Raw genomic sequence first — 21,172 nt, forward strand, 5'->3', positions numbered from 1 at the left:
AGTGTAGCTAAATGCTACCTGCTACTACACAACCTCCCCGCTCCTTCTCTGCAACAGCCAGACAGAGTTGACCCGTACATGTCAAGGCATGCCAACTCTGTGTAACAGGATGTTGACATTGGAAACACTTCTTTAGGGGCCACACAAAAGTGCACAGCACCTGTCCAGTCCTGGTGCTGGAAACCACAGTATGTGAACGGAGTTGAGCAGTCGGGAAGTCTCGCTCCAGCGCTCCACGTCGTTTCCTTTCCATCCAACCGCTCTTCTAAATCCTGCTCCTCCAGAAAAATAAATAAATGCTGCTCCTCCAGAAAAAATAAAATAAATCCTGCTCCTCCAGAAAAATAAATAAAATCTGCTCCTCCAGAAAATTACATAAATGCTGCTCCAAATTCGAGCCATTCATTGAAATCCCCATTTTTAACCAACACTCATCTATTGTTCTGACTATCTAGACGTAGCATTTGGTTTTGAAGTAATGAAACCATATGATTTGAATGAAAAGTATTTGAATAAACATGAAAAAGATTACTAAAAAGCGCTCACCACTTCACACAGGCTACATGTCATATTAAACAGCATAGAAACACTAAATATGTCAGGAGCCAGACAGGGAGTCTAAGAAGGAATGAAAAGTTATTTTTTGGGGGCTATATTATTAGCCTATTATTTTCAATTATTTCAAGGCCATAGCCTACAGAAAAATGAATTGTCAAGCATTAGCGAGTGCAACACACTTAGAATGGCAGGAACAGTAAGAGCTCAGCATCTAAACAACATTTCCACGTATTCATTTATTATAGTCTATAAATTGCCCCTATAGTCTGTGACTTACTTAGAATTAAATAAAAATTCATTCTACAGTGCTTTTTAATTGGTGATGGTAAACATCCTTCAACTGGGGGATGGTGAACATCCTTCAACTGGGGGATGGTGAACATCCTTCAACTGGGGATGGTAAACATCCTTCAACTGGGGATGGTAAACATCCTTCAACTGGGGGATGGTAAACATCCTTCAACTGGGGGATGGTGAACATCCTTCAACTGGGGGATGGTGAACATCCTTCAACTGGGGATGGTAAACATCCTTCAACTGGGGGATGGTGAACATCCTTCAACTGGGGGATGGTAAACATCCTTCAACTGGGGGATGGTGAACATCCTTCAACTGGGGGATGGTGAACATCCTTCAACTGGGGATGGTGAACATCCTTCAACTGGGGGATGGTAAACATCCTTCATCTGGTGATGGTGAACATCCTTCAACTGGGGGATGGTAAACATCCTTCAACTGGGGATGGTAAACATCCTTCAACTGGGGGATGGTAAACATCCTTCAACTGGGGATGGTGAACATCCTTCAACTGGGGATGGTAAACATCCTTCAACTGGGGGATGGTAAACATCCTTCAACTGGGGGATGGTAAACATCCTTCAACTGGGGGATGGTAAACATCCTTCATCTGGGGGATGGTAAACATCCTTCAACTGGGGGATGGTGAACATCCTTCAACTGGGGATGGTGAACATCCTTCAACTGGGGGATGGTAAACATCCTTCAACTGGGGGATGGTAAACATCCTTCAACTGGGGGATGGTAAACATCCTTCAACTGGGGGATGGTAAACATCCTTCAACTGGGGGATGGTAAACATCCTTCATCTGGGGGATGGTAAACATCCTTCAACTGGGGGATGGTGAACATCCTTCAACTGGGGGATGGTGAACATCCTTCAACTGGGGGATGGTAAACATCCTTCAACTGGGGGATGGTGAACATCCTTCAACTGGGGGATGGTAAATATCCTTCAACTGGGGGATGGTAAACATCCTTCAACTGGGGGATGGTAAACGATTTTCAACTGGGGATGGTAAACGATCTTCAACTGGGGATGGTGAACATCCTGCAACTGGGGGATGGTAAACATCCTTCAACTGGGGGATGGTAAACATCCTTCAACTGGGGATGGTAAACATCCTTCAACTGGGGATGGTAAATATCCTTCAACTGGGGATGGTAAACATCCTTCAACTGGGGGATGGTAAACATCCTTCATCTGGTGATGGTGAACATCCTTCAATTGGGGATGGTAAACATCCTTCAACTGGTGATGGTAAACATCCTTCAACTGGGGATGGTGAACATCCTTCATCTGGTGATGGTGAACATCCTTCATCTGGGGGATGGTAAACATCCTTCAACTGGGGGATGGTAAACATCCTTCAACTGGGGGATGGTGAACATCCTTCAACTGGGGATGGTAAACATCCTTCAACTGGGGGATGGTGAACATCCTTCAACTGGGGGATGGTAAACATCCTTCAACTGGGGATGGTGAACATCCTTCAACTGGGGGATGGTAAACATCCTTCAACTGGGTGATGGTAAATATCCTTCAACTGGGGATGGTAAACATCCTTCAACTGGGGGATGGTAAACATCCTTCAACTGGGGATGGTGAACATCCTTCAGCTGGGGGATGGTGAACATCCTTCATCTGGTGATGGTAAACATCCTTCATCTGGTGATGGTAAACATCCTTCAACTGGGGATGGTAAACGATTTTCAACTGGGGATGGTGAACATCCTTCAACTGGGGATGGTAAACATCCTTCAACTGGGGATGGTAAACATCCTTCAACTGGGGGATGGTAAACATCCTTCAACTGGGGATGGTGAACATCCTTCATCTGGTGATGGTGAACATCCTTCATCTGGGGGATGGTAAACATCCTTCAACTGGGGGATGGTAAACATCCTTCAACTGGGGGATGGTGAACATCCTTCAACTGGGGATGGTAAACATCCTTCAACTGGGGATGGTAAACATCCTTCAACTGGGGATGGTAAACATCCTTCAACTGGGGGATGGTGAACATCCTTCAACTGGGGGATGGTGAACATCCTTCAACTGGGGGATGGTAAACATCCTTCAACTGGGGATGGTGAACATCCTTCAACTGGGGGATGGTGAACATCCTTCAACTGGTGATGGTAAACATCCTTCAACTGGGGGATGGTAAACATCCTTCATCTGGTGGATGGTGAACATCCTTCAACTGTTGATGGTAAACATCCTTCAACTGGGGGATGGTGAACATCCTTCATCTGGTGATGGTGAACATCCTTCAACTGGGGGATGGTAAACATCCTTCAACTGGGGGATGGTAAACATCCTTCAACTGGGGGATGGTAAACATCCTTCTGGCCGCTCCTGCCAGGTTGTGCAGGGACGCAACGTTTTTTATATTTTTTCTATAGGTAGGCTTAAAAAGTTTTTAGGCAAAATAACCCTGGCAAAATGGAAAGCTCCTTGAAAGAGGTCATATGCCAGGCCTATTGGGACAAAATCAATGATGGTCTATTGAACAGATAATAGAATGAAAATGATACTAAACTTTTAAGAGATATTATTTTTTGTTTATAAATACTTTGCTACAATGACACACTTAGCTACCTTCCTCATTCCTTTCTGATAGCATGTGCACGTAGCAAGTGCACCGTTATGCTTTGCGGATATGTGTATTTTCTGATTCCACAATGATTCTTTAATTGTGGACATCACTGCAATCCTTCTCTTGATCTTGGTCCTCATCTTTGTAAGCCACCTTGATTTAGCACTTGTGTGTTTTATCAGTTTCTTCATGAAAATATTTAGTGAACTCCATGACAGTAGCTAAAGCAAGGGGGCTATAGCAGCACACAAGAAGACTACAAATGCATGCTGGGCCGGGCATGACCTGAGTTCATGAAGTGAAGTGAGGCTACTGGAGACTGGAGCGAAATTGGAGCGGGCAAGAAGGCCAACGCTCCAAACTTTGGGAAACTCACTCTGCGCTCCAGTCAAATTGGGCATGTTCCACTCCATTCCGCTCCACTCCTCTCCTCGCTCCGTTCCTCTCCACGCTCCTCGCTCCGTTCCTCTCCACGCTCCTCGCTCCGTTCCTCTCCACGCTCCGTTCCTCTCCACGCTCCGTTCCTCTCCAGGCTCCGTTCCTCTCCACGCTCCTCGCTCCGTTCCTCGCTCCTCGCTCCGTTCCTCGCTCCTCGCTCCGTTCCTCGCTCCGTTCCTCGCTCCTCGCTCCGCTCCCCGCTCCGTTACTCGCTCCTCGCTCCCTGCTCCGTTACTCGCTCCTCGCTCCGCTCCTCGCTCCGTTCCTCGCTCCTCGCTCCGTTCCTCGCTCCGTTCCTCTCCACGCTCCGTTCCTCTCCACGCTCCGTTCCTCTCCACGCTCCTCGCTCCGTTCCTCGCTCCGTTCCTCTCCTCTCTGAACAAGGCAGTTTACCCACTGTTCCCAGGCCGTCATTGAAAATAAGAATTTGTTCTCAACTGACTTGCCTAGTTAAATAAAAAAAAGTCTTTAATGGTAACTTAAGTTTGTAATACATAATTAATAACTATCTCCAAGACCTGCCTAAATATGTACATACATTTTCTTAAGACTCATTATAACATGTATCAAGACAAGAACAATAACATGCATTGTATTGATTAATCTACTGGATGAAATTACTTATCACAACAAGAATAAAGCTTATATATTTAAAAACAGTGAGTTCAGTCCAGTCAAAGGACTTAAAGGTGAATCATGTCAAACAAGAATCAAACAAGAAACTATCAAACAAGAATATAATGAATTGATTAAAACAATTGTCCTAATTCTGAAGTAAATCTCAATTTTTTTTAATGTAAATGTCATGTTAAAGAAGGGTCCAGACACTTTTGGGGAGGGTTTGACTTGTTTGAGAAACTTACCTCAGCCGCGAGTCACTTCCTCATTGCGCAGTATCATGGCACGCAAAAGACATGAACAAAAGCTAATTAAAAAAATAGGCCCTTTTAAAAAGGGACACACTCGCAGCATAGTGATGCAGTTCTTTAGACATGAAATTGTGTTATTCCGAACTTTAGCCGTAACATTATATGCTATTTTGTTGTGACTCAAAACGTTTCCGTGTGTCCGTGTACTATAGGGACACGCTCAGCCATGCACAGCTGTGTGGGGGAAAACAGTGTACCCCTGTCCGGGGGTATCATCGGATGGGGCCACAGTGTCTTCTGATCCCTCCTGTCTCAGCCTCCAGTATTTATGCTGCAGTAGTTTATGTGTCGGGGGGCTAGGGTCAGTCTGTTACATCTGGAGTATTTCTCTTGTCTTATCCGGTGTCCTGTGTGAATTTAAATATGCTCTCTCTAATTCTCTCTTTCTTTCTTTCTCTCGGAGGACCTGGGCCCTAGGACCATGCCTCAGGACTACCTGGCATGATGACTCCTTGCTGTTCCCAGTCCACCTGGCCGTGCTGCTGCTCCAGTTTCAACTGTTCTGCCTGCGGCTATGGAACCCTGACCTGTTCACCGGACGTGCTTGTTGCACCCTCGACAACTACTATGATTATTATTATTTGACCATGCTGGTCATTTATGAACATTTTAACATCTTGACCATGTTCTGTTATAATATCCACCCGGCACAGCCAGAAGAGGACTGGCCACCCCTCACAGCCTGGTTCCTCTCTAGGTTTCTTCCTAGGTTTTTGGCCTTTCTAGGGAGTTTTTCCTAGAAAATGCATTGCTTGCTGTTTGGGGTTTTAGGCTGGGTTTCTGTACAGCACTTTGAGATATAAGCTGATGTACGAAGGGCTATACAAATACATTTGATTTGATTTGATTTACTCAAATCAACATTGTCAATAATAGGAATGACAACACTTATTGTGTATTAATGTGTATTAGATACCTACATCAATATACTGAGAGTGTGTCCATTTCTAAAATGACGTATTCGGGTGTTTTTGGAGATTCTGTTCATGTTTTTTGCGTGTCCCCTGATACTGCACAAGGGGTAATGTATTGCGGGCTGTGGTAAGTTTCTCAGTAACAAGCCACGTTACAAAAAAAATGTCTGGACCCTTCTATAACATGCCATTTATATCAAAAATGTAGTTTTACTTCAGAAATAGGAACATCCTCCTTTAAATGTGAATCATGTAGGCTAATCTTATCAAACTATAATTATAAAAGGAATTGATTCAATCAAACATCAAAATCAAAGGCACCTAGGACATTGGAGCTCGTCAAGATGCCCTGAGTGACAGTGCAGGGTTCCCAGGCTGGCTATGGATATGGGATGTCTGCCCAGGCTGGCTATGGGTATATGGTAGCTGCCAAGACTGGCTATGGGTATATGGTAGCTGCCAAGGCTGGCTATGGGTATATGGTAGCTGCCCAGGCTGGCTATGGGTATGGGATGTCTGCCCAGGCTGGCTATGGATATGGGATGTCTGCCCAGGCTGGCTATGGATATATGGTAGCTGCCAAGGCTGGCTATGGGTACGGGGTGGCTGCCCAGGCTGGCTATGGGTATATGGTAGCTGCCAAGGCTGGCTATGGATATGGGGTGTCTGCCCAGGCTGGCTATATGGTAGCTGCCAAGGCTGGCTATGGGTACGGGGTAGCTGCTAAGGCTGGCTATGGGTATGGGATGTCTGCCCAGGCTGGCTATATGGTAGCTGCCAAGGCTGGCTATGGGTACGGGGTGGCTGCCCAGGCTGGCTATGGTTATGGGGTGGCTGCCCAGGCTAACCTGTACCCACGCACACTGACTCCGTACCGGTACCCCCTGTATATAGCCTCGTTATTGTTATGTTATAGTGTTAAAAATTATTTTTTACTTTGGATTATTTGGTAAATATTTTCTTAACTTTTCTTGAACTGCACGGTTGGTTAAGGGCTTGTAAAGTAAGCATTTCACGGTAAGGTCTACACGTTGGATTCGGCGCATGTGACAAATAAAGTTTGATTTGATTTAATTTGATATTACAACCAGTGAACCATCCCTCTGAATAACTCCTACTGTGACATAACAGAGTGATGGAGGGAGAGAAACAGAGGAAGACAGATATTTATCTGTTTATTCATTTTCCATTTTTTACTTCAGCTATTTGCACATTGTTACAAGACTGTACATAGCCATAATATAACATGTAAAATGTCTCTATTCTTTTGAAACTTGTGTTAGTTTATTTATCTTTTATTTATTGTCTATTTCACTTGCTTTGGCAATGTAAAGATATGTGTCCCATGCCAATAAATCCCTTTGAATTGAAATTTAATTGAGAGAGAGTGATAGAGAATGTTGGGACTACACAGAGAGAGAAACAAGCAAGTGTGAAAGATAGAAAGAGCAAGGGAGAGAGAGAGAGATGGACAGATGGAGGAAAACAAGCCTACAGCACGGCCCGAGTGTGTCGTATGTCATAGCCGTTCCACTGGAAGAGGAGAGTTCCCTGCGCCGGGTGCTGGTCGAAGGCTCGATCAAGTCCTCAGCTTGGAAATGACGGTTGCAGACCCTGGTGTGATTTGTCACTGTGAACTTGTCATGTATAATATTTATTTTCCACCTCTTCCATGCTTCTTCTAATGTTGGAAAAGTGTGGAAGCTCAACATAGAGTTGAACTTCGCCGATACCTCACATTGTGGCGCACAGTTGAGGTGCTACCGTCCTGTTGCTGAAATGTCAAAGTTTTGCTCTTCCCCGAAATCATTGTTTTTTTTTTTATAGAAAACTAATATACGTATTTTCTTTTTATTAGGAAAAGTATGGCGTTTTTGTTTTGTGGTGACTTGCTAGCTAGCTCCTGTTCACGTTGTGGTTTGTTTCCCTCTACATTTTTTTTTGCAGAAGTACGTTGGCTTGGTGTCATCATTCTACCCTAATATAAAAACTCAGACTAACTTTTGATTCTATCCTAGATGTACATGTAGGCTACTTACTCATCAGTTTTTACAATATGGGCACATTACACAGTTCTAGCATTGTCAATTATGACTATTGTCTCGCCTCCTAATCTAGCTCTTCATCCATAAAAATGTCATCATGTAGGCCAGTGGTCACCAACTGGTCAATCGTGATAGACTCGTCGGTCTCCAAGGCATTCCTAGTCTATCCCCAAACATTTCTGTAAAAAAACAACAATAAAGCCTTGCGTTCCAATTATTATTTTTTTAATTGGTTTTGCGCTGTTGGAGCTAGGTGCACTTGATTCAACACTAATGCCAGGAAGGCAGTGTTCCCATTTTGAACCCTGTAATGTGTCTGAAGGTAGATCTCCGCCTACCAGCAGACCCAGAGAGCAAATCAAGTGCACCTATAGGTCTACCGCTGGCCAATCAATCCTACCCTGTCTTTCTAATGTCTTCGAAAGCCAAGTTAACAAACAGATTACCGACCATTTCGAATCCTACCGTACCTTCTCCGCTATGCAATCTGGTTTCAGAGCTGGTCATGGGAGCACCCAAGCCACACTCAAGCTCCTAAACGACATCATAACCGCCATCGATAAGAGACATTACTGTGCAGCCGTATTCATCGACCTGGCCAAGGCTTTCAACTCTGTCAATCACCACATTCTTATTGGCAGACTCGACAGCCTTGGTTTCTCAAATGATTGCCTCGCCTGGTTTACCAACTACTTCTCTGATAGAGTTCAGTGTGTCGAATCGGAGGGCCTGTTGTCCGGACCTCTGGCAGTCTCTATGGGTGTGCCACAGGGTTAAATTTTCGGGCCGACTCTCTTCTCTGTATACATCAATGATGTTGCTCTTGCTGCTGGTGATTCTCTGATCCACCTCTACGCAGACGACACCATTCTGTATACTTCTGGCCCCTCTTTGGACACTGTGTTAACCTCTAGGGGACCCCTTCCCGTTCTTATCCCGTTAACGGGATTGATTTTGACAACAGCCAGTGGAAAATCAGAGCACCAAATTCAAAACAGCTAAAATCTCATAATTCCATTTTCTCAAACAATCAACTATTTTACACCATTTTAAAAGATAAACTTCTCGTTAATCCAACCACATTGTCCGATTTCAAAAAGGCTTTACGGCGAAAGCATAAAATTAGATTATGTTAGGACAGTTCCAACACATGAAAAACCACACAGCCATTTTCCTCGCAAGGACAGGCATCACAAATACCAGAAATTCAGATAAAATTATGCACTAACCTTTGACGATCTTCATCAGATGACACTCCTAGGAAATTATGTTACACAATACATGTATGTTTTGCTCGATAAAGTTCATATTTATATCCAAAAACAGCATTTTACATTGGCATGTGACATTCAGAACTAGCAAACTTCAGTTGAATTTACTAAATTACTCACGATAAACGTTCACAAAAAGCATAACAATTATTTTAAGAATTATAGATACAGAACTCCTCTATGCACTCGATATGTCCGATTTTAAAATAGCTTTTTGGTGAAAGCACATTTTTCAATATTCTAAGTACATAGCCCAGCCATCACGGGTTAGCTATTTAGACACCCGGCAAGTTTAGCCTTCACCAAAATCAGATTTACTATTACAAAAGTTTGATTACCTTTTGTTGTCTTCGTCAGAATGCACTCCCAGGACTGCTACTTCAATAACAAATGTTGGTTTGGTCCAAAATAATCCATCGTTATATCTGAATAGCGGCATTTTGTTCGTGCGTTCCAGAAACTATCCGAAATGGTAAATCAGGGTCGTGCGCATGGCGCAATTCGTGACAAAAAAAATGTAAATATTCCATTACCGTACTTCGAAGCATGTCAACCGCTGTTTAAAATCCATTTTTATGCCATTTTTCTCGTAAAAAAAGCGATAATATTCCGACCGGGAATCTCCATTTAGCTAAACAGAGGAAAGAAAACAAAGCTTTCGGTCGACGTGGGCACGAGCCTGAGTCTCACAGTACTGTAACCAGCCACTACCCAAACGCGCTACTTTTTTTCAGCCAGAGCCTGCAAAGCCACGATTCAGCATTTTGCCGCCTTCTGAGAGCCTATGGCAGCCGTAGGAAGTGTCACGTTACAGCTAAGATCCTCACTCTTCAATAAACAGAGACAAGAAGAACGACACCTTGTCAGACAGGCCACTTCCTGCATGAAATCTTCTCAGGTTTTTGCCTGCCATATGAGTTCTGTTATACTCACAGACACCATTCAAACAGTTTTAGAAACTTTAGGGTGTTTTCTATCCAAAGCCAATAATTATATGCATATTCTAGTCACTGGGCAGGAGTAGTAACCAGATTAAATCGGGTACGTTTTTTATCCAGCCGTGTCAATACTGCCCCCTAGCCCTAACAGGTTAACGGGATCCTATCTCGAAGGGGTCCTCAACATGTTTTAATATCGAGGAATATTTATTTTTCTCGGGTTATAGGAGTATCAACATGAGGCAGAAATAATGCGGTGCGACTTGAGTTTCTCCATCAGCTGGAAGACTGTCCCCTTTTTCTCAGCGGAGGGAGAGAGGAGGGACGGTGAGTCAGATGAGAGGCAGCCTCACTGCTGCTCTCTCCCCTCAGACTGACCGGCAGATGCAGGCCATCAGTACAGTAAAAAAAAGCTAATTATTTTGCTCACCCAGCTGTGCCTCGTAATACAACACATTATCTATTACCAGTGTGATCATATACCTAATTTAAAAAATATATCATTTCTAAATGGTCTGAGAAGAACAACATTGGCAGGGCAATTCAAGCATAGCCAATATGCAGTGATAATGTATTGGGCCTATAGCCTACTGCACAAAACTCATTGGTACATAACTATTTTTGATTGGTTAACGTTGCCTAGGCTTACGTTTTTGAATTCATCTTTTTTTTTTATTATCGGCGCAATAGATATCGGCTTGCATTTTGACTCAGAGAAGGTTGGTGACCAACGATATAGGTTATCCTACCTGCACTGTTTCTGATGTAGGTTATCCTACCTGCACTGTTTCTGATGTAGGAAACCTACCTGCACTGTTTCTGATGTATTCTGATGTAGGATAACCTACCTGCACTGTATCTGATGTATTCTGATGTAGGATAACCTACCTGCACTGTTTCTGTTGTAGGTTATTCTACCTGCACTGTTTCTGATGTAGGTTATTCTACCTGCACTGTTTCTGATGTATTCTGATGTAGGATAACCTACCTGCACTGTATCTGATGTATTCTGTTGTAGGTTTATCCTACCTGCACTGTTTCTGATGTAGGTTATTCTACCTGCACTGTTTCTGATGTAGGTTATTCTACCTGCACTGTTTCTGATGTAGGTTATCCTACCTGCACTGTTTCTGTTGTAGGTTATTTTACCTGCACTGTTTCTGATGTAGGAAACCTACCTGCACTGTATCTGATGTATTCTGTTGTAGGTTATCCTACCTGCACTGTTTCTGATGTAGGTAATCCTACCTGCACTGTTTCTGTTGTAGGTTATCCTACCTGCACTGTTTCTGTTGTAGGTTATTTTACCTGCACTGTTTCTGATGTATTCTGATGTAGGTTATTCTACCTGTACTGTTTCTGATGTAGGTTATCCTACCTGCACTGTTTCTGATGTATTCTGATGTAGGTTATTCTACCTGCACTGTTTCTGATGTAGGTTATTCTACCTGCACTGTTTCTGTTGTAGGAAACCTACCTGCACTGTATCTGATGTATTCTGTTGTAGGTTATCCTACCTGCACTGTTTCTGTTGTAGGTTATTTTACCTGCACTGTTTCTGATGTATTCTGTTGTAGGTTAACCTACCTGCACTGTTTCTGATGTAGGTTATCCTACCTGCACTGTTTCTGATGTATTCTGTTGTAGGTTATACTACCTGCACTGTTTCTGTTGTAGGTTATACCAAATGCACTGTTTCTGATGTATTCTGATGTAGGTTATCCTACCTGCACTGTTTCTGTTGTAGGTTATCCTACCTGCACTGTTTCTGATGTATTCTGTTGTAGGTTATACTACCTGCACTGTTTCTGTTGTAGGTTATCCCAAATGTACTGTTTCTGATGTATTCTGATGTAGGTTATCCTACCTGCACTGTTTCTGATGTAGGTTATCCTACCTGCACTGTTTCTGATGTATTCTGATGTAGGTTATCCTACCTGCACTGTTTTTGTTGTAGGCAATCCTACCTGCACTGTTTCTGATATAGGTTATCCTACCTGCACTGTTTCTGATGTAGGTTATCCTACCTGCACTGTTTCTGATGTAGGTTATCCTACCTGCACTGTTTCTGATGTATTCTGATGTAGGATAACCTACCTGCACTGTTTCTGATGTATTCTGATGTAGGATAACCTACCTGCACTGTTTCTGATGTAGGTTATTCTACCTGCACTGTTTTTGTTGTAGGTTCTCCTACCTGAACTGTTTCTCCACGCAGTTGGCTTGGAAACAGGAAGTTTCAATATAATTTTATAAATGCCGACAGATCATTTGTTTGTTTGACATGGTGGGATCTTTTACGACTCGGGAAACCATGCAGTTTATTAGGCTACAGATGAAATAACTTATGAACTTCACAGGGTGGGGATCTTGATGCTCCTTTCCAATAAATATTGAGAGTCTGAATCTGGTGACATGATCGATGCTTGACTGCCAATTAACAAATAAAAAAACTCTCTCTCTTATCCATAATAATCTCATCATGTAGGTAGCCTGTATCTGCAAGCTGTTGGCTAGAGAGCACGTGCCAAGACCAGAATAGGCACATTTGCTATTTAATTAATGCAACAGTTTTTGTAACAAAACTGTCTGTAGAGTTGAAATTCCTATGGAAACACATGGAATTTTAGATTTTTATTCGGTACAAGAAAACTTAAGTGAAAAAAAAAAGTGTGCACTAATTTTTATATGCAACAAGTCCGTTTTATGGAAACACTCCAATGGTTGGAAAATTTTAATTTTGTCTTTATGCAGATTTTTTTAATATTCACATTAAAATCTGTCGCCAATTGGATGCAAACTTAGTTACTGCGCATATACTTTTATGTCTACCAAATGGGTTCCCAGTATACAAATCAAGGAGCATCTCAATTTCAAGATTGTAAGATTCAAAAAGATGGGTTAGCTGACAACGTAACACAAACGATGTGTGCGCTTCAATGGGGCTGAAGTCAGTGCGTTGTTGTGATTCTGGATGACCAGAGCACTAGCAAGAATGACAAGAAACTGCCGTGTGGGGAACATTAACTGACTCGTTTCGGCTCGTTCTTGAAAACATGTCTTTTTTTTTGGTGTTTTGACTGATTTCATGTCAATGCTAATATGGCTAAAATTCGCTAGCTAGCTAAGCAACAACTGAGATGATGTATTTGAGAGACATCAAGTGCTCATTGTGTCACATTTCTGACAATGCTAACATCTTTTCAACCGAATCAGAGTTCTAAGTAAACTAGCAGTAGCAGCAGTAACTAGCTAGTAGCAGGCTAGCAGCTGTAACTAGCTAGTAGCAGGCTAGCAGCTGTAACTAGCTAGTAGCAGGCTAGCAGCTGTAACTAGCTAGTAGCAGGCTAGCAGCTGTAACTAGCTAGTAGCAGGCTAGCAGCAGTAGCTAGCTAGCTAACACAAGTTGAATGAGAAGCAAGCTACAAGGAAATGAAGCTAGATAGCTAGGTATATTTTGCTATGGAATGTTTTTCATATGGCTGAAGTCGTCTGTGCAAACTACATTGAACAAAAATATAAATGCAAACATGCAACAATTTCAAAGAGTTTACTGAGTTACAGTTCATATAATGAAAACAGCCAATTGAAATCAATTCATTAGGCACTAATCTATAGATTTCACATTACTTGGAATACAGATATAAATCTGTTGGGCACCGATACCTTAAAAAAAAGGTAGGGGCGTGAATCAGAAAACCAGTCAGTATCTGGTGTGATCATGGGGCGGCAGTGTAGCCTAGTGTTTAAAGCATTGGACTAGTAACCGAAAGGTTGCAAGATTGAATCCCTGAGCTGACAAGGTAAAAACCTGAACAAGCCAGTTAACCCACTGTTCCTAGGCTGTCATTGAAAATAAGAATTTGTTCTTAACTGACTTGCCTAGTTAAATAAAATAAATAAAAATCATGGCCTGCATACTCACCAGTCTGTAACATCTGCATCCAACTCACACTCTCAAACACATAGATCCCCAGAATGCAGCTCACTCTCCAGATCCCATTCACCTGAATTCTGATCACCTGTTCACACCCCTGCATGTCATCATCCCACACTATTTAGTTCAGTTATTTGCACCCCATCACTGTGAGGTATTGTTTTGTTTTGAGACACTTTTTTGGAGTTCTGTTTTTCCCTGTCCTTCTCTCCTCCCGTGTATGATAGTTTTTGCCTGCCTCACTCACGACGCCTTTTGCCTATTACCTGCCTGTACTGTTGCCATTTTTGGACCTACCGTGTATGACCTTCTGCCTGCCACTGGACCCAGCTACCTGCCTCCTCCTATGGTCCCTTCCAATAAACCCCTGCTGCGCTCTGTGCTTGAAACCAGCTCTCTGTCTCCTATCGTGTTTCTTACACAGACATGTCACCCATTGAGCATGTTTGGCATGTTCTGGATCAAATCAAATCGAATGTATTTATATAGCCCTTCTTACATCAGCTGATATCTCAAAGTGCTGTACAGAAACCCAGCCTAAAACCCCAAACAGCAAGCAATGCAGGGGTAGAAGCACGGTGGCTATGAAAAACTCCCTAGAAAGGCCAAAACCTAGGAAGAAACCTAGAGAGGAACCAGGCTATGAGGGGTGGCCAGTCCTCTTCTGGCTGTGCCGGGTGGAGATTATAACAGCACATGGCCTAGATGTTCAAATGTTCATAAATGACCAGCATTGTCAAATAATAATTCATAGTAATTGTCGAGGGTGCAACAAGTCAGTAACACAAGAGTAAGTGTCAGTTGGCTTTTTCATGGCCAATCTTTGAGAGTATCTCTACCGCTCCTGCTGTCTCTAGAGAGTTGAAAACAGCAGGTCTGGGACAGGTAGCACGTCCGGTGAACAGGTCAGGGTTCCATAGCTGCAGGCAGAACAGTTGGAACTGGAGCAGCAGCACGGCCAGGTGAACTGGGAACAGCAAGGAGTCATCAAGCCAGGTAGTCCTGAGGCATGGTCCTAGGGCTCAGGTCCTCCGAGAGAGAGAAAGAAAGAAAGAGAAAGAGAGAATTAGAGAGAGCATATTTAAATTCACACAGGACACCGGAAAAGACAAGAGAAATACTCCAGATGTGACAGACTGACCCTAGCCCTAGACTGACCCTAGACTGACCCTAGCCCCCCATTCGAGTTTCCGCCAATATCCAACACATTTTGCACAGCCCCCATGGAAGAGGAGTGGGACAATATTACACAGGCCACAGTCAACAGCCCAATCAACTCTATGTGAAGAAGATATGTCACGCTGCATGAGGCAAATGGTGGTCACACCAAATACTGACTGGATTTCTGATCCACGCCCCTACAATTTTTTTTTTTTTAACCCCCTTTTTCTCCCCAGTTTTGTAATATCCAATTTCGATCTTGTCTCATTGCTGCAACTCCCCAACGGGCTCGGGAGAGGCGAAGGTGGAGTTATGCGTCCTCTGAAACATGACCCGCCAAATCACGCTTCTTAACACCCGCCCGCTTAACCTGGAAGCCAGCTGCACCAATGTGTCAGAGGAAACACCGTTCAACTGACAACCGAAGTCAGCCTGCAGGCACCCGGCCCACCACAAGGAGTCACTAGAGTGCAACTTTACTTAAGCATGGAGAATGTGAACATCTTATTGAATGATTTCTTTCTTTTATAATTTGTCATCTGGTGTTTCAATGCTTCATGTCCATCAGCATTAACAAGAAGATTTTTGACATTTTCTGCACAATGAATCCATACTAAATGCTATACATCTGGGAGGGTCTCTGTCCTTGTCCCTAACCCTAAATGAATCCATACTAAATGCTATATATCAGGGAGGGTCTCTCTCCTTATTGAACTGTCTCTGTCCCTGTCCCTAACCCTTAATGAATCCATACGAAATACTATACATCAGGGAGGGTCTCTGTCCTTATTGAACTGTCTCTGTCCCTGTCCCTAACCCTAAATGAATCCATACTAAATACTATACATCAGGGAGGGTCTCTGTCCCTTATTGAACTGTCTCTATCATTAGATGCACCAGACACCAGAAGTAATTAATATCAATGTAGGAGGCAGAAAAAGCAGTCTCTGGCACATTCCACTAGAATAGGCAAACACACACACACACACACACACACACACACACACACACACACACACACACACACACACACACACACATATGCACAAGCACACAGACAAAAAGACACACACACACACACAGTCAGACACACAGACACACCTGCCTTCGTCCCCTTCCCCCAATTAAGTCATGTCGAGGAAATGTTTGGCACAGCTCCTCCATCCCAAATAGCTGGCTGCGCCCCTCACACACGCAGGCACATAAATGACGTCCCCAGCTAATTGTGTGCAGCCTCCTTGGTCTTGGATACAGTGTTGCCGTGGCAGCCATGTTTTCTCCACGTGGCGATTGATAAGAGAGGAGCCACTCCTATTGATCCGAGACATAATTCAGCTCAACTCAAACGTGCACTGGCACACAAAGAAACACCTTTTTACTGAGCCCCCTATTTTCCTCTAAGAGGAGGACATATTTTGTGGCAAGGAGTGGCGTGATTGTACAAACACACGGTTGCCCAGGCTACTGTAATTAATTGCCAGTCGCCTAAATGTTCCAATAAATCAACGCAATGAGGAAAGAGACAGAAAGATTCAGTTCCAGCTGATTTTATTTCCGTCTTGAAAAAAACTAAACAAACATACAAACAAACAAATACAAATGCTCTGTATAGAGGTCTGAGGCAGTCATTGACCCGATTGGCTGGCGTTGAGTTCTATATTCAAATGAGATATGGTACGATTGGAGGAAACGTGATCATACACACAGCATATTGCACAAATGAAAAAATAAAATAAAGATCCTGGACCACAATCATCTTTAACATCATAATGACAAAAGATGGCAATTTTAGTGTCTGTCGTTGACCATTATACATAGAAACACAATCGTATCTGCATTATAGTACAGTCAATAAACATAAATATCTTCAAATTGATATTCTTTAAAAAAAAAAAAATCTTAAACACAACAGGTATACATATACCTGAATCTGAAATACAATTGCTAATTTGCCATGCCATAATATAGGAAAACAATTAGCTAGCTAGTCTTAGCCAAGTAAGCCAACAGGTAGAAAAACGATTAAATACTCTTATTATGCAATTGCGCAATGATATATGATCAAAGCACTTCATACACCTTTCTCCACCTCCCTCCATCTCCCTCCACCTCCCTCTGACTCAAATAGGCATTTAGAATGTGTGAGTGCCACATTCCATCCAGTGGTTTCAAATCAAACTTATCAATAAAAGCATACTGATGTTTTCTCTCTCAATCCAACAGTATATTTCTCTCTTTTTAACAATTCTGATATACTGTAGCCTGGGTACCAGTCTGTTTGTGCCATCGTGCCACTCCTTGACAAGGACTTGACAAGATAGCACAAATAGATCTGGGTCCAAGTTATCTAAATCCACTGTTGAAACACAGTCACTGGGTGCAGCTGACGCTCTAGTGTAGTAGCGTGTCAATGTGTTTACATGGCTGGTGTAATATAGACACTGTGCCTTTAAGAAAGCATGTGGCGCGATACTGTCAAGTGTAAACATTGTATAAAGGAGCAGATTATGTGAAAATGGACCCTCTGGCTTTGAACATCAGGAATCCAAGCAACCACCCACTGGCACTCCCTCCATAGATATTGTACAAAAATACACATATAGAAAATGACACACTTACTGAGTTCTCCTTTAAAAAAAGTGAGAGATATCAACATTTAAATAAGATACACTTCTAGCCCTCCCGCACAGGGATACAGACAGGTGCATGGCTTACACACAAACAAGACCCTTTATACGATAACAATACTTCAAAGTATTACAAAAAAAACATGTTCGGCTGGTGTAAATACATCGATATAAAAAAAAAAACATCATCTGATATAGAATAACTACAGCCAGATGTGCTAGGCGTTGCGCAGTAAGGGAATTGGTCCTGAAATGTGCATTCAGAGTGTAAAAGGTTTCAGAGAAAAGATTCTGAGTTTGAGTTGTTAATTAAAAGTCCTGCCGTTGAGAGGAAAGCTGGTGATTGTGAACTGTGTTCTGTGATCGCACACACACACACACACACACACACACACACACACACACACACACACACACACACACACACACACACACACACACACACACACACACACACACACGCACACACAATCAGCGCGGTAATGACATTGTAATAAACATATTTTCAGATGCATCAGTCAATGTAACAGTGCAGACTACTCCACAAGGGAGCGCATGCATGTTAAGCTTCAGAAAAAAACCCACCTGAATATTACCTTCATAAACCCCGCCCACACAGAGAACAACAACTGAAGAGGGTCACTTATACTGCTTTCATCTCCATGGCAACGTCAACCTTTCCAAAAGCCCATTTACCCACAGTCATGTTCACCATCAACCTACAAACCTCCTCCTACCGGCCGGTTGAATACTTCAGTTCAGTAAGTCCGTGTGTCTGTCTGTCTGTGTGTGTGTGTCAATTCTAAAAGAGGCGGGCTCAGAGTCCTTCTCTCTTCTCTCTCCAAATGCAAGCGATGCACTTTCCTTCTGTTCTGCGCACCAGGCAACAATGCGCCCTTGTCTGTCCCCGTTCGTGTCTTTGTCAATACCCACATGGAACAGACGATTACGTTTTTATACACACACTCTGCACAATTTAACCTAAACACATGTCATTAATATTAGGCTATTCTTTCCAAAACGAGGGATAGTTTAGCTCACATTTCACTCTCCCCAATAATCTGAAAGAAGCTCTGAAGATTCTTCTTTCACACTCACTGGGCTTTAGTATTACGCGGGGCGGGGCTTCTCTTTCACTCTTGTTCTCTGTGTTTTCTCTCCTTTTCCGCCGCTCAGTAAGTGAAGACGAGGTTGGAGATGGTGGACTCCAGCCAGTCTCCCGAGATCATCTCGCTGACCTCGGGGGTGCAGTAATCGGGGAAGTCAAAGTGAGATCCCGCCCCACACTCGCCGAAGCTCCAGTCCAGGTCCCTGTCCAGCTCCGACTCACACGGCCCCATGCTGCCCAGAGACATGCTCTCAAACCCGGGGCTCGGCTGTAGCTCGAACCGCTCATCCTCCAGCTCTTCATCCGAGGAAGAAGAGAGGGAGGAGGAAGAGGAGTGAGAGGCGGACGGGGTTGGAGAGGACGCACGTGTGTACCTGAGGCGGACTGCCGATGATGGTGAGGATGTTGAAGGGTTGGAGGAAAGTGCTTCGTTCGCTCCCGTCGCCTGGTCTTCATACAGGCTCATCGGGTCACAGGACTCAGATGAGCTGCTCAGGGCTGGACTCCCTGGGACTCCCACAGAGGGTGGCCCGCTGTCCAAGCTCCCTCCCCCACTAAACATGTAGCCGCGCCTGGCTGGCTTGTCTGGTATCTGCCGGGCACCAGTCACTGACCTGGATTTGTAGAGCGTGTGGTGATCCGTGGGAGACGCACACTCCTGCCCCTGGGTAGGCAGCTTGGCGCTCCCCTGTCCCGGCTTGTGCGCTCTGCTGTTCCCCCTAGACCCAGAGCTTCTTTTCGATGAAGACTTAGAACCCCTGCTTCTATCCGCGCCTTTCTCTCCCCTCTCTCCCCGCTCTGTCTTGGAGCTGGGCGTCTTAACCTTCTTTCGTGGCCGATACTTGTAGTCAGGGTAGTCGGCCATGTGCTTGAGTCTCAGCCGCTCTGCTTCCCGGATGAACGGGATCTTATCTGTGTCTTTGAGCAGTTTCCAGCGCTTGCCCAGCCGCTTGGAAATCTCAGCGTTGTGCATGTCCGGGCTCTGCTCCATGATCTTTCTCCTCTCGATCTGAGACCACACCATAAATGCGTTCATCGGTCTCTTGATGTGTCCCGTGGGGGTTTTACACCAGGCGACGTTGCCTCGGTCCCCTCCCGTGGAGGATAACGGAGACCCGGGAGTCGGAGACGCGTCCATCTCCAAGTCCATATCTCCGGTATCGGTGCAGTCCCCACCAGGAGAGAATGAATCTGTGCTCTCTGCGTGGCTCATGTGCTGTACCATCGTGTCTCTTTCTTTCTCAATCTCTCGGTTAGACAGAAAACGTACCAAAAAAAGTGCTGTTCAGAATTATGTTATGGTGAGAAAGTGCGCAAAAGTTGCCAATGTTGTTATATCATCGGTTTTCTTTCAGTCACTCAATAAACGTATGTTTATGTAACCACACTGGACGGATTGCGTAAAAGTTATTGCAAGTCTCCTCTATCTTTCAGTCCGTTTTGGAGACGCTGCGCAGTTAGTCTCTAGTGCGCGTATATCTTTAAAAAAAAAGAGAGAACGAAATAACAAATTAAAATCCTTCAACGTTCTGCAATCAAACGTTCAACTGCCGGTGCGACTGAAAACTCTCCCTGTGATACCTAGAGCACTTCGCTGCTGAAAACAACACTGTAACTTTCCTATGAGAGGTATAATATCGCTGTCTGCGCAGCTCGCCTTAGCAGTGACAGAACCATGTGGAAGAATGGAAGTGTCGCACTTTTTCATAGTCCTCTCTTTCCTTATCGGTCTGCCAGTATACTGTAAACATAACGTTCAACGCTACACAGCTTTATATCCCCTTCGCGAGAAATAAAGGCTACACTAAACAGCCAATCACAGGCTGTCTCTATCCTGTTTTTGTCCAAAACCACGCCCAGTCGGAGTCCATTGGCTGAATAAACCGTGTAAAAATAATCGGTGTGCAATGAACGTTCGTGTATCTGACCTCATTCCTGCCGACGGACCCGGACTGAGAGTCAAAACTTCGCAGTCTCTGCCGCCTTTCTCAATAATAAGACCCCATGCTTATAAATAGAAGTGCATTAGTTCAATGCAATGTGGATTAAGTTATTCTGGAATTAGATCTTGTGCAATTTTGGATTATATAAATACAAAAGAAAATACACTATTTCAGTAAATGTTATTAAATGGCATATTATATTAAACCAACGCCAGCCATGACAGGGATCGAAAATACATGATACAATATAAATTTATAATATAAACGGATCTTTGTTTACATAACCTTTTATTAATGAAATCGCATAAAGAGTCCCCCAATAGATAAATCATAAGAAAAGCATTATGTCCATTTTCCACCAACATGTTTATTGTTGATCTAACAGCTATGGGTTATTGTTTGA

At 43.6% G+C, this 21,172-nt stretch overlaps 1 protein-coding gene across 1 annotated transcript; it reads right to left on the reverse strand.

Moving 5' to 3' along the window:
• Nucleotides 1-16,622: 16,622 nt before the first annotated feature.
• Nucleotides 16,623-20,574, reverse strand: sox4a (SRY-box transcription factor 4a). The gene has a single exon (XM_014178737.2). The coding sequence runs from the start codon at nucleotides 20,049-20,051 to the stop codon at nucleotides 18,891-18,893; it is 1,161 nt and encodes a 386-aa protein (XP_014034212.1). The 5' UTR covers nucleotides 20,052-20,574; the 3' UTR covers nucleotides 16,623-18,890.
• Between the last annotated feature and the right edge of the window lie 598 nt (nucleotides 20,575-21,172).

The sequence above is a fragment of the Salmo salar genome, chromosome ssa27 (genome assembly GCF_905237065.1).
Source record: "Salmo salar chromosome ssa27, Ssal_v3.1, whole genome shotgun sequence".
Taxonomy (NCBI): Eukaryota; Metazoa; Chordata; class Actinopteri; order Salmoniformes; family Salmonidae; genus Salmo; species Salmo salar.